At 66.2% G+C, this 12076-nt stretch overlaps 2 protein-coding genes across 4 annotated transcripts; both read right to left on the bottom strand.

Annotated features, from left to right (window-relative positions):
* Window positions 1-895: 895 nt before the first annotated feature.
* Window positions 896-7878, bottom strand: TTYH2 (tweety family member 2). Of its 3 annotated transcripts, none has more exons than XM_038157520.1 (15): window positions 7682-7878; window positions 6993-7165; window positions 5753-5864; window positions 4921-5141; window positions 4747-4842; window positions 4600-4672; window positions 4361-4430; window positions 4161-4216; window positions 3988-4080; window positions 3819-3911; window positions 3605-3747; window positions 3332-3517; window positions 3172-3250; window positions 2771-2788; window positions 896-1937 (listed from the first exon to the last, which is right to left on the bottom strand). In XM_038157520.1, exons 1-15 carry the CDS (start codon window positions 7808-7810, stop codon window positions 1860-1862), a joined length of 1620 nt encoding a protein of 539 aa, XP_038013448.1. In that variant the 5' UTR covers window positions 7811-7878; the 3' UTR covers window positions 896-1859. The 3 variants fall into 3 exon arrangements, with proteins under 3 accessions (XP_038013448.1, XP_038013450.1, XP_038013449.1); XM_038157522.1 differs by having other exon boundaries at window positions 2771-2783; XM_038157521.1 differs by lacking the exon at window positions 2771-2788.
* A 336-nt stretch (window positions 7879-8214) lies between these two features.
* RPL38 (ribosomal protein L38) lies at window positions 8215-10485 on the bottom strand. The gene is made up of 5 exons (XM_038157085.1): window positions 10425-10485; window positions 10173-10204; window positions 9879-9939; window positions 8474-8596; window positions 8215-8314 (listed from the first exon to the last, which is right to left on the bottom strand). The coding sequence occupies exons 2-5, from the start codon at window positions 10173-10175 to the stop codon at window positions 8289-8291; spliced, it is 213 nt and encodes a 70-aa protein (XP_038013013.1). The 5' UTR covers window positions 10176-10204; window positions 10425-10485; the 3' UTR covers window positions 8215-8288.
* Between the last annotated feature and the right edge of the window lie 1591 nt (window positions 10486-12076).

The following is a 12076-nucleotide window of genomic DNA, read 5'->3' as shown; positions in this document are numbered from 1 at the left end:
GAGGGAACGGACTGCGGGGCTGGGGAGGGAGGGACCTCCGAGGGAACCCCAAAAAGGAGCAGGAGACTGAGGGATGGAGAGCTCCAGTGGGGATGGAGGGCCTTGGGCAAGCCTAAAGGGAAACAGGGGACTCAGGGAGGAAGAGAGAGCTCCAAAAGAGAGTGGGAGCCTCTGAGAGGGTCCCAAAAGGGAGCGGGGTTCTCAGGGGTGGCGAGAGGGTCCTGGAAGGGAGCAGGGATCTCAGGGAGCTCCAAGGAGTGAGGGTTTCAGAGATGACGTGCCCCAAAAAGGAAAGGGAGCCTCAAGGAGATCCTAACGTGAACAGAGACTCTGGAGAGGGATGATGCTGAAACAGACTGAGAACCTCAGGGAACCCCAAAACGAAATGGGGTCTCGGATGGAGACCCTCTAGAGCTCTAGAAGACAGAATGGGCCTTGGGAAGGTTCTAAAAGGGAACAAGAAGCTCCGGGAGTCCCAGAAGATCCCAAAGGGAACGGGAACCGCGGCAAAGCCCAAAGGCGAGCAGGGAGCCCGCGCAGGGAGGACCTTGAGAGGGCCTCAAAAGGCAGCGGGAGCCTCAGGGAGCCCCAGAGCGCAGCTGAGCCCGGGGACGGAGGCAGGAAGCGCCCAGGGTGACAAGGGGACCCCACGGAGGCCCCGGGACCCCGGTGGGGCCTGGTCCCGTCCCGCTCCCGGTGAGGCCTGAGCGGGGACGCGTCGCCGTTGCCAGGCAACAGCTCGACATAAATCACGTGACACCGGCATCACGTGACACAGCCCTTCCCGTAATGGCGGCGTCACGTGACCGCCGCCATGTTGGGAAGGTCAACCCAAAAAGTGCCCCAAACGCTGAATTATCTCCCAAAAAAAAAAAACCCGCACGGGAGACAGTAACTTAGTCCAAGTGTTTATTATCTTCTCTCCCAAAAGGGCACAAACAAACCCAGCCGGACTCCAGCTCCCAGCCGGAGCCCTTCGGTTAGTTCACATGCGGTTACAACAGCTCCTCTATCAGTACCGTTACATGGAAACGTTAAAAGCCAAAGAAATAAAAAATTCCCTCGGGATTTTCCCCAAGGGGAGGGATGCTAGTCATGGGGAATATGGAGAGGGGGAGGCAGGGGCATGTGCTGGCACACCGCTGCCCCGTCCGCACCCTTTGGGGTCTGCGTGGACGGGGCTCCATCCCTGCTCCGGGGGGAAGGGGCCTTTCCTGGGATCCGTGAGCCCCAAAGGGCCAAGCTCAGCTCGAACTGCTCCCCCAGCTGCTCACCCCGGAGCCCTGGCAATGCTGGCTGAGCCTCCGGGGTGGCAGGTCCACGTTGTCCCTTGCCAGGGATGCCCCGGCAGCTCCTGTCCCTCTCCAGGGGATTTGTGACCACTCCAGGGCTGCAGGAGGAGGGGAACCTGCCCCAGGGAGCCAAAAAGAGCCTAAACCCACCCCAAAACCCGCTACGAACCCCACTGCAGCGAGAGCTCCGTGGAACAGAGCCAGCACACCCCAAACCCCGGGGGCAAAGCCACGGAAACCCAGCAAGGCCGAAACATCCCTAATTCCTCACCCCGGGAACGCGAGAGGGGCTGGGGCAGCCGGGAAGGGCTGGGGAAGGGTTTGGGATCACTAGTGGTCGGCGCTGCATCGCTTAGGGGAGCCCCTGCCCGCGCCCCGAGGCAGCACGGCCGGGCTCTGTGCTCCAGAACGTTCCGCAGGGACAGGCGGAGCCCCCCGCGCTCCCGGGAGCCCCTAAGGCAGCGGGATGGGGGGCTGCCGAGGGCAGGGGGTGCTGGGGGGCTCCAGGCTCGTCCCCCCTCCTCCAGGCTGTCCCCGCAGGCTCTTTGGTGTCCCGGGAGTCTCCTCCTAGGCCGGGAAGTCGCCGCGGTGCCGCACGTGCTCATCGGTGACCGCCAGGTACGTGGCTCTCATGCTCGGGGAGTACTGGGGGGACACGCGGGGGTCAGCACCCCAAAAACGCCCCGCGCTGCCTCGGGGGGGCGTTCCCCTGTGGGTTAATCCCAAATTGATCAGAAAGGGCCAGGCCCTGCTCTCAGCCCCTCCCTCCCCAAGCCAAAAGCCTTCCGGCACCTCCAGCTCAGCTTTGTCCCTTGCCAGGGGCATCCTCCACCTTCCCAAATTCATCCCAAATTCACCCCAAACCTGCCCGGGGGTGTGTCTGCGGGACGGCAGGAGCCCAAGCCTCCAGCCCCCCGCCAGGATCACATTCCTCCAGGGTTTCCCAGCAGGGAGGATCATCCCGGGCGGGCATTAAGGAAGATTATTCCGAGTTTGTTATTCTGGCCTCGGGAAGTCTTTCCTCGGGGATCTGAATCCTGGGTGGATTGGACTATTCAGGGCTGGGAGGAACGCTCCAATTAATCCCCCCACTCGTGTCCCCCCCCCCGGGAGGAGGCTCTCGCCAGCTGCCAGGTCTGGGAGATGGGATCCAAGCTTCCACCTGATGGGAAAAGATCCTCCCTGGAGGATAGTGACAGAATTCCTGCCAGGGCAGCATTCCTGGAGCCACGGCCTGGCTGGGAGGGGTTGCACTGCAGGGATGGAGACGGGGACCAGCATCCCAAGGCGTGGGAGCTGAAAATCCTCCTGGCCCTTTGTGCCCCCTCCCTGAGCTCTCTGCACCCCAAAAGCCAAGCAGGAAAAGGGGATGGAGGGAGCTGTGGAAGGCTGAGGAGGAGGAGGAGGAGGAGGAGGAGGAGGGGAGAACCTGGCTGCTGCCCCGGGATAAGGAGGGAGAAGGAAGTGGCTGAACTTACTCTTGATGGGCAACTTAGCTCCAAAATAATGGATGCAAAAAATTAAAAGAAATCACAAAAAAAAAAGAAAAAACAAAAAGAAAAAAAAAAAAAAGACAAGGAATAAAAAATGAAGCAGCAATACCAGACAGGGCAGGATTAACGAGCAGGGAAATGGGAATGTGAGGGGAGAGACTGCTGGGAGCATCCTCTGAGAGCCAGGATGGAGAGGAAGCGCAGGGAAGGGACGGAGGGGACGCTGATTTCGGTGTCCCCCAGCATGTGGCCGTGCCCCCTCCCCATGGGTGGCCGGGAATCGAGTCAGATCTGCCCAGGAGGGACCAGGATCTCCCATCCCTGTGTGGATCCAGAGTGACCCCCCCGGGGTGTCACGAGGGCTTGGCCCGGCTCACCCATCGTACCGTGGGGGGAGGAGAGCCCCTGCCGATGAGGGGCACGTTCTCGTAGCGGGGATTCCCTCCGAAGAGCACGGCCTGGTTCCTGGGGGGCACAGGAGACCCCCGTCACCCCCGTGCCCACCACGCCTCCCAGGCCGCGGCGGGGGGCTCGGGGGGGTCTCACATGTACTCGGAGACGGGCGCGTTGGACACGGTCTGCGCCGGGGGCTGCAGGCTGCTCTGGCTGCCCAGGCTGCCGCTGTAGCTGCAGAAGCTGCGCAGCTGCCCCCGCGGCGGGCGGTGCGCGGCCATGCGCCGCGCCTGCGGGTTGAACGGGTCCTCCTCGTCCATGTCGTCGTAGTCCCGCTCCCTGCGGGGACAGAGCGCTGGCAGTCACCTCCCCCGGGTGACAAGGGGGGGTCTCTGTGCCCGGGGTGGGGACGGGGGGCGCACGCACCGCCCGGCCAGCTGCCGCCAGGCGCGCGGCGCCGCGCAGATCACCGTGGAGAAGGCGGCGGCCGCCAGCAGCGAGAAGAGCCCGAGGTAGAGCAGCCCCTCCACGCCGTCGTAGCAGATCCCGATGAGGCCATCCAGGTAATCCTGGCGGGACACAGGCGCCGCTGGCACCCAGGGGGACCCCGGAGCTGGTCCCCGGTCGGCCCCCCCCTCACCTTGTGCAGCCCCCGGCAGTCCAGCAGGGCCGTCAGCTGGTGCAGGCTGGTCTCCGAGGAGTTGAGGAGCTGCTGCACCCCCAGCAGGTCTTTCTGTGGGAAAAGGGGGGGTCAGGCAGCTCTGGGGAGCAGAGGGAGGGATGGGGATGCCTGCTCCCCCGTCCTGTACCTCAGCCGTGGGGAAGAGGGGCAGCGCATACTGCATGAGCCCCTGGATCTGGATCTGCATGGTGGTCAGCGAGCGCTGGAACACGGTGAGAGCCTGCAGGGGGGAGTGGGGCACAGTCACAGACCCCCCCCAGCCCCAGACAGCACCAGAGGGGGTGCCCACCCCCCCTGTACCTGCTGGAAGGGGCTGCTCAGGCTCTGGTCACAGTACAGGTAATAATGAACCACCTCTGCAGAGAGAACGGGAACATCAGCAGGAGCATCCCGGGACACCGGGAGCCGTGGGGGGACAGTGGCAGTGGGGGCACCGGACCCCCAGGTGGGTTTTTTGGGGTCCTGCCTGTGCTTTCCTCCACCTCACAGCCAGCCCTCACCTGCGCTGATCTCGTCGTCCGTCTGGTTCATGATGAACTTGTCCGGCGCCACGCAGAAGTCGCTGGTGCCCTGTGGGGACAGAGGGACGTCACCGATGCCCACAGTGCTCAACACAGCCCCAAGCAGCCCTTCCCTCCCTCCCCTCCTGCCCCAAGGGATGTCACCGATGCCCACAGTGCTCGGCACAGCCCCGGGCAGCCCTTCCCTCCCTCCCTCCCTGCCCTCCAGCCCCACTCACCACCGCGGCCGCCGTGTCCACGGCCATGGAGGCCCAGCTGAGGAGCAGCATGAGCAGCCCGCAGCACAGCATCCTGCAGGGAGAGCGGGGAGCACGAGTGGGGAGCACGGCTGGGGGTCCCCCTGAGCCCCCCACCAGGGTACTCACATGACCAGGAGGCAGCGGGAGTGCTTGGCCAGCCCCAGGCAGGCCAGCAGGCAGACGGTGAGGACGAGGATGAAGAAGAGCAGGTAAGCCAACCACCTGGGCGCAGAGGAAGGCTCTGTCACACACAGGCACCCCCCCAGCCCTGCTGGGGCATCCTGGGACGCTGGGGCTCACCTGTAATACTCGACGTAGGCCACCTGTCCTGACAGCTCGGTGAGGTCAGCGCTGACGCCCCGCCAGGCCGGCAGCCCCTGGAGCTGCAGGACAATGCTGCCAGCCAGCTGCTGGGTGAACTTGAGGGTCTGCACGTAATCCCCTCGCGAGGCCAGCAGCTCGTTCAGCCGTGCCAGGTGCTGCTCCAGCGCTCCCTGCATCTGCAGCGTGGTGCTGGCAACCTGCGGCCACCGGGATGGTCAGTTCTGGGATGGTCATTCCCCTGGGATGGTCATTCCCCTGGGATGGTCTGTGCCCCAGGATGGTCAGTGTCCTGGGATTGTCAGTGTCCTGGGATTGTTATTCCCCCAGGATGGTCATTCCCCTGGGATGGTCAGTGCCCAGGATGGTCAGTCCCTGGGATGGTCAGTGCCCAGAATGGTCATTCCCCTGGGATTGTCATTCCCCTGGGATGGTCAGTCCCTGGGATGGTCAGTGACCAGGATGGTCATTCCCTGGGATGGTCATTCCCTGGGATGGTCATTCCCCCGGGATTGTCATTCCCCCGGGATGGTCAGTGCCCAGGATGCTCAGCACCCACCACCCTGGCACAGCCACAAGCCCCATCCCTGGAATGCTTTCTCCAGGAGCACAGCTCCACCCCACCCGCTGTGCCTTCAGAACAGCCCTGCCATGGCCCTGACCGGCCCTGGCGGCCACAAAGGTCCCATTCTGTGGGGTGACGTCACCTCCCGCGCCCGGCCAGCACAGCCACCGCGGGGGCTCGGCCGGACGTCCCCCCCCGTGCTGCAAGCAGACCCACAGCAGGGCACCGAGGCACCGGGGCCCCTACCAGGGAGTCGATGCCCGCGAGGGTCTGGTTGGCGTGGTCCAGGGCGTAGAGCAGCTGGAAAACGCCGTCGTTGGTCTCGCTGTTCCCGTAGAAGCCGATGCCAACGGCCGCGCTGTGGGCAGAGAGGGGACAGAGAGGGGAGGGACACGCTCACCCCGCCACACCCAATGGACAGGGGACACCCCCTGCTTTTGGGGGACAGCCCACACACGGCAGGGCAGAGACAAAGAGCGGCGCAGGGACAGCACCATGGTGGCGACAGGAGCCTGGGGACAGCCAGAGCCGCTCCGTGGGCACGGTGGCGTGGAAGCTCCTCCTGCCAAACCCCAGGAGATTGAGGGCGGAGGGGCTGGGCCAAGCAGATTAGGGGAATCCATCCGCTGGAAGGCTCCGATTAAACCTTCGGCTCCAGGCCCTGTGGCGGGCTCCCTGCGGCTGCGGCAGAGCTCCCCGCGGAGCCGGGATGGAGCTCGGAGCTGGCTCTGAGCACAGAGGGGCCCATGGCCGTGTCCTGGCCGGGCACACGGTGTGCTTGCCAAACCCCGGTAGAACCGACACGCACCGGCCCACCAAGAGGCTGCTGGGGGGGTTCCAAGCCCCCGGGAGCTGCAGAGCGTCCCCCTGCCGTGCTGGGGGGGCTCGCTGGGCTCATCAGTGCCGTTTCCCTGTCTCCCTGTTTCCCCGCTCCGTGCGAGGCTCGCAGGCAGCCATCTCGCTCCGCCCCGGCACAGCTCCCTTTGTCTGGAGCGAGGGTCGTGGCCAGGCAGCCAGAGGGGCCCGTGGCCCACCCTGCTCCCCCCAGGCCACCAATACCGGGGGACACTCGGGGTGGCTGCCCTGGGGGTCCTCCCAGCCACGGCTGCCCCGAACCGAGGTGGGCTTGGAGAGCCCCCGGAGCGGTGCCGGGTGAAGAAGCGTCCCCTCGTCTAATTGTTGTGGCTGCAATTAAGGTCGGGCACGAGGGACCCGCCAGCTGGGTCACGCTGCCGCCCGCCATCTGCTCTGGGCTGGGATTAGCGAGCGGCCACGCTCCCGGCCGGGATTAGCCGGGAAGGCGGCACGGCCCTGACGGGGACGGGGCCGGGGCTGGCCCGCAGCTGCTCCCGGGGGCTGCCCCGGCAGCTGCACGGGAGGACGGAGCGCGATTATTGCACAGATCTAATTAAAGCGACTCGTGGCTGGAGCGCAGAGTCCCCTCGGTGACAGGGGGACAGCGCCGGGTCCCCGTCCCCGTCCTCACCAGCAGATGAGCCCGGCGGTGACGGCCATCCAGGTGACACAACACGAGTGGGGCCGCTTGGTCTCGGGCTCCTGGTCCCTCTTGCAGCAGCACAGGCAGATCAGGTACACGGCGAGGAAGAGGAGGTTGAGGCCGAGGCACACGGCGGCCACCAAGCCCAGGACAAGCAGCGACTGGAAGGAGAGAGGGGACAGTCAGACGCCGTGCCCGTGACCCGCTGCTGCGGCCGCGTTCCGCGCCCCACGGGACCGTCACGTGGGGAAGAGGAAGCAGCGTCCCCGTCCCCGTCCCCGTCCCCGTCCCCAGCCCTGTCCCCGTTCCCACGCAGGGCCCCCGAGCCGCGGTGGCCGAGCCGGGGGTGCAGCCGCCCCTCGCCGGGCTGTCGGGGCACCGGGAGCGCGGCGCCCCCTCCCCACGGCGGGGTCACGGCGGGCCGCGCCCCGGGATGCCCGGGATGCTCCGGGATGCCCGGGAGGCTGCGGGAGCGCGGGGCAGGGGCTCGGGAGGAGGCCGGGAGGGGAGCGGCGGGGCCGGGGGTGCCGGTACCGGCTGGCCCGGGGGGGGCGGGCGATGAAAGGCGCTTTGTGCGCCGTGAGCTCGGGGCCGGCGCCGGGCGCGGAGCGGGGGGCGCGGGGCGAGCGGGACCCGGCGCGGGGGGCGCGGGGGGCGCGGGGGTCCCGGGCCGGTACCTGCTGGTAGTCGGGGTCCTGCGGGCGGAAGGTGCTGGGCACGGGCTGCAGGCGCGGGCCGCGGTGCGGGAGCCCGTGCAGCCAGGCCGCCCACCACGGGGGCAGGTAATCGGCGCGGCCGGGCCCCATGGCGGGCCGGGGTCGCCGCGCTGCCGGGCGGCCGGGCGGGGGGCGGCGATGCCGCCACGCCGCGGGCTCTGCCCGCCCGCCCCGGACACGCCCCGGGAGCCACCCACCGGTACGGCCCCCCGGTGCCGCCCCGCGCCCCGCCCCGGCAGCGCCCGCCGGGCTGGCACCGCGCACGGCCACAGCGCCGCGACACCGCGCCACCCGCCACAGGGGCACCGATGGCACCCGTCAGCCCCAGGACACGCTGGTGGCACCGTGTGCCGGCCCCAGGGCCCGCAGGGCCCGTCCCCAGCTGTCCCCCAGAGCCAAGGCGCAGCTCCAGGTGCCTCCCCGGCAGCAGCACCGGCCCCAGGAGCCCCAGAGCGGCTCCAGGGCCAGAAGAGCAAGCTGTGAAACACCAAACGTGACGCCAGGAACAGTTTTTTATTTATTTTAACAAACACAGAGAGAATCCAACAGGTACCCAGCTGATCCCGGCTCATTTCAGCTCCTTCACGGCCAGACCTGGGCAGGACAGAGAGGACACGGACGGGGGCTCAGGCACGGCAGCGCTGCCTGGAGCCCCCCAGCTCCAGGGGAGCACCAAGCACCGACCCCGGCAAGGCCCTGGTGCTGACACCAGCTCCTCAAGCCCAGCCGTGCAGCAGGAGGCTCCCAGGATACCTGGGGGCAGGGACTGCTTCAGCTTCTCCGCCTTCTCCTTGTCGGTGATGACCAGCGTGTAGAGGTACCGGCTGCAGCGCACCTTGAACTTCACGTTGTCCTTGTTCTTCTTGATCTTGACGGCTGTGGGGCGGAGGGGACAGCAGGGACACCCCGGGGTCATCCCTGGGACGCCCAAGCCTGCGCAGGAACTCCACGCGGAGTGAGCACGGGGAGGGGAAGCTCTGAGGGCTCTCTCGGTGCTCGGCTCTCCCGGGTCACAGGGTTCCCGAGGGATCCTGCCACAGCCAGATCCCAACAAGAGGGAGAAGAGGGAAAAAGCTCTTCCCGTGTGGCTGCACGCGACACAAGGCAGCTCTGTCCCAATTATCCTCGCTTTGCGGAGGCAACACAAATCTCGCTTTGAGGGCGATGGGTGAAGCACCTGGGGTGGCAGAGCCCCAACGCTCCACACGGGATCACCCCACAGAGCAGGGGATGTCTGGGAATTGTGTCACAGAGAGCTCCATCCCACAGAGCAGGGCATGTTTGGGAATTGTGTCACAGCTCCATCATCCCACAGAGCAGGAGATGTCTGGGAATTGCTTCCAGGGAACTCCATCATCCCACAGAGCATGGGATGTTTGGGAACTGTCTCACAGGGAGCTGCACCATCCCACAGAGCAGGGGACGCTTGGGAATTGTTTCATAGCTGCTCCATCCCACAGAGCAGGGGATGTTTGGGAACTGCTTCCAGGGAGCTGCACCATCCCACAGAGCACAGGATGTTTGGGAATTGTCTCACAGGGAACTCCATCATCCCACAGAGCAGGAGACATTTGGGAATTGTCTCACAGCTGCTCCATCCCACAGTGCAGGGGATGTTTGGGAATTGTTTCCAGGGAACTCCATCATCCCACAAAGCAGGGTACATCTGGGAATTGTCTCACAGTGAACTCCATCATCCCACAGAGCAGGGAACGTCTGGGAACTGCTTCCAGGGAGCTGTACCTGGGATTTGGCTGAACCCCCCCAGGGCATGCACAGCTGGGAGCAGCGTTCCCAGGGAGCAGCGTTCCCAGGGGAGCAGTGTTCCCAGGGGAGCAGCGTTCCCAGGGAGCAGCGTTCCCAGGGCATGCACAGCTGGGAGCAGCGTTCCCAGGGAGCAGCGTTCCCAGGGGAGCAGCGTTCCCAGGGCATGCACAGCTGGGTGCAGCGTTCCCGGGGCAGCAGCGTTCCCAGGACAGCAGCGTTCCCAGGGCAGCAGCATTCCCTGGGACACGCCAGCCCGGAGCCCCAGAGGATGGAGCTGTCAGCGAGGCACAGCCCCACCAGGCCAGCCCTGACCCCGGGCATTCCCAGGGCAGGGAGCTGCTCGGTGCCCACAGGGAACGGGCCGCAGCCTCCCCCGGAGAGCCCCACTCACACTTGGCGTCCTTCCGCCGCGCCGTCAGCAGGAAGTCCTTGATCTCCTCAATCTTGCGAGGCTGTGAGCCCAAACACAAACTCACGGGATCAAAACCATGGAATGTTCAGGCTGGAAAGCCCCCAAAGTCCCTCCGGTTCCCCCCCGTGCCACGGGCCCCAGGGATGAGCTCGTTCCCAGCCACAGAACCCCCAGGGCCCCGCTCACCCACCCCAGAGCCCCCCAAAACCACCCCCCCCCCCCCCCCCCCCACTGCAGACACCCCTCCCTCCCCTCGCAGCCCCGGCCCCTCACCATGGTTCCGGCTCGGCTTCGGCAGCTCCAACCTGCGGCATGAACGGGCCAAGATGGTGTCAGCGCAGCCCCCGCCATCGCGTCCCCCATCCCTATCCCCCGCCCGCCATCGGGTGCCCCCGCGCCCCCTCCTCCCCCCCGGCCCGCCCCGGGGCCGCCAGGCCGCGGATGGCGGCGGATGGCGGCGGATGGCGGCGGATGGCGGCGGATCCCCCCGGGCCCCCCCGGCTGCCCCCGGCCGCCATCGCTCACCCGCAACCGCTGAGAACGAACCGGAACTGAGCGCGGCACTTCCGCATCCGGGGCTTTGCTTCCTACGGGCGCGGGCGGCGGACAAAAAGCGTCGGGTGGCGGTGGCGGCGGCGGGAGCTGCGATGAGCGGGCGGGGGCTCAGCCCCGGTGCGAGCGGGACCCGCGGCGGCTGCCGAGGGAATTTTGGGCACCTCCAGCCTCGCGGAGCCGGGCACGGCCGGGAGCTGCCGGGCACGGGGAGCAGGGCGGGCTGCTGGCAGCTTCCCGAGCCGCAGAACCCCTCCGGGGGTGATCCGTCCGAGGGTCCGCCCCGGGGAGCCCCGGGCGGTGGCGGCGCTCGGTGTCCCGGGCAGGGCTGCAATGGCCCGGTTCCGCCACAAGAGAGAGCTTCGATCCCGCCGAAAGCCCAGAGCCGGGCGAACCGCCCCAAAACGCCGGGCAGAATCCTTGGGGGTGGGTGGCGAGGAGCCGGAACGCCATCCTGCCACTGTCACTGTCCCCATCTCCATCCTGCCACTGTCCCCGTCCTGTCCCCATCTCCATCCTGCCACTGTCACTGTCCCCGTCCTGTCCCCATCTCCATCCTGCCACTGTCACTGTCACTGTCCTGCCACTGTCACTGTCCCCATCTCCATCCTGCCACTGTCACTGTCCCTGTCCTGTCCCCATCTCCATCCTGTCCCCGTCTCCATCCTGTCACTGTCACTGTCCCTGTCCTGTCCCCATCTCCATCCTGTCCCCGTCTCCATCCTGTCACTGTCCCCATCCCCATCCCTGTCCTGCTGGGCCGGTTTTTGGGGATGGTTTTTTCTCCCGAGTTTAGCAGAATTTCTCCCCAGGTTTCGCAGAATTTCTCCTCGGGTTTCACAGAATTTCTCCCCGAGTTTCACAGAATTTCTCCCCGGGTTTCACAGAATTTCTCCCCGGGTTTTGCAGAATTTCTCCTCGGGTTTCACAGAACGTGTCCCCCAGCACAGAGGAGAACGCGGATTGCCCTCTCTGCCGTGTGCTGGGAGCGTTTATCAGCAGCAGGGACAGGAATCTCTCCCCAGTCTCTCCCTATTTCCTCTTTTTCCCCTTTTCCCCTCATTTTCCTGCGTGCGGGGCTCCAGGCGCGGCTCCCGGCCCGTCCCTCAGCCCAGCCCCGAGCAGCTCGGGGGCGATTTGTGGCCCAGAGCCGCTCCTTGGGAGGCTTTTCCCGTCCCTTCCCCCTTCTGTTCCCTTTGTGGAGGACAAAGGCTGAGGGGGGAGAGCTGAATCCCGAGAAACAAAGCGCCAGTTTTCATGGAAATGCCCGGAAATGAGGCAGCGAATTTGGGGGAGGGGGAGCGCAGGGTTTGGGGTATCTGGGGGGAGGTGAGGTCAGCGTTGGCACCGCGGCGGGGCCGGAGCGGGGAGGAGAAGCAGAACCGGGCTGGAAGTTCCCTGCAGGCTGCGGGGAGCTCTGGAATACAAATTTTTTTAAAATTTAAATTTTTTTAATCCCCGGCTCGTGGCCGGGCAGAGCCCCGGGATGGAGGCAGGGGCAGCATCCGCGTGGGGAGCGGCTCCTGCTCTGCCCCCAAATTGTTCTGGGGACCCTGAGGGGCTGGAGCCGGGGGGTGACACCCCAATGTCCCCCGTGTCCCCTCAGAGGGGCTCTGTCCGGTCTG

Source organism: Motacilla alba, chromosome 18 (assembly GCF_015832195.1).
Source record: "Motacilla alba alba isolate MOTALB_02 chromosome 18, Motacilla_alba_V1.0_pri, whole genome shotgun sequence".
NCBI classification, from domain to species: Eukaryota; Metazoa; Chordata; class Aves; order Passeriformes; family Motacillidae; genus Motacilla; species Motacilla alba.
The sequence above is the reverse complement of the archived record's forward strand: the minus strand, read 5'-3'. Positions and strand labels throughout refer to the sequence as shown.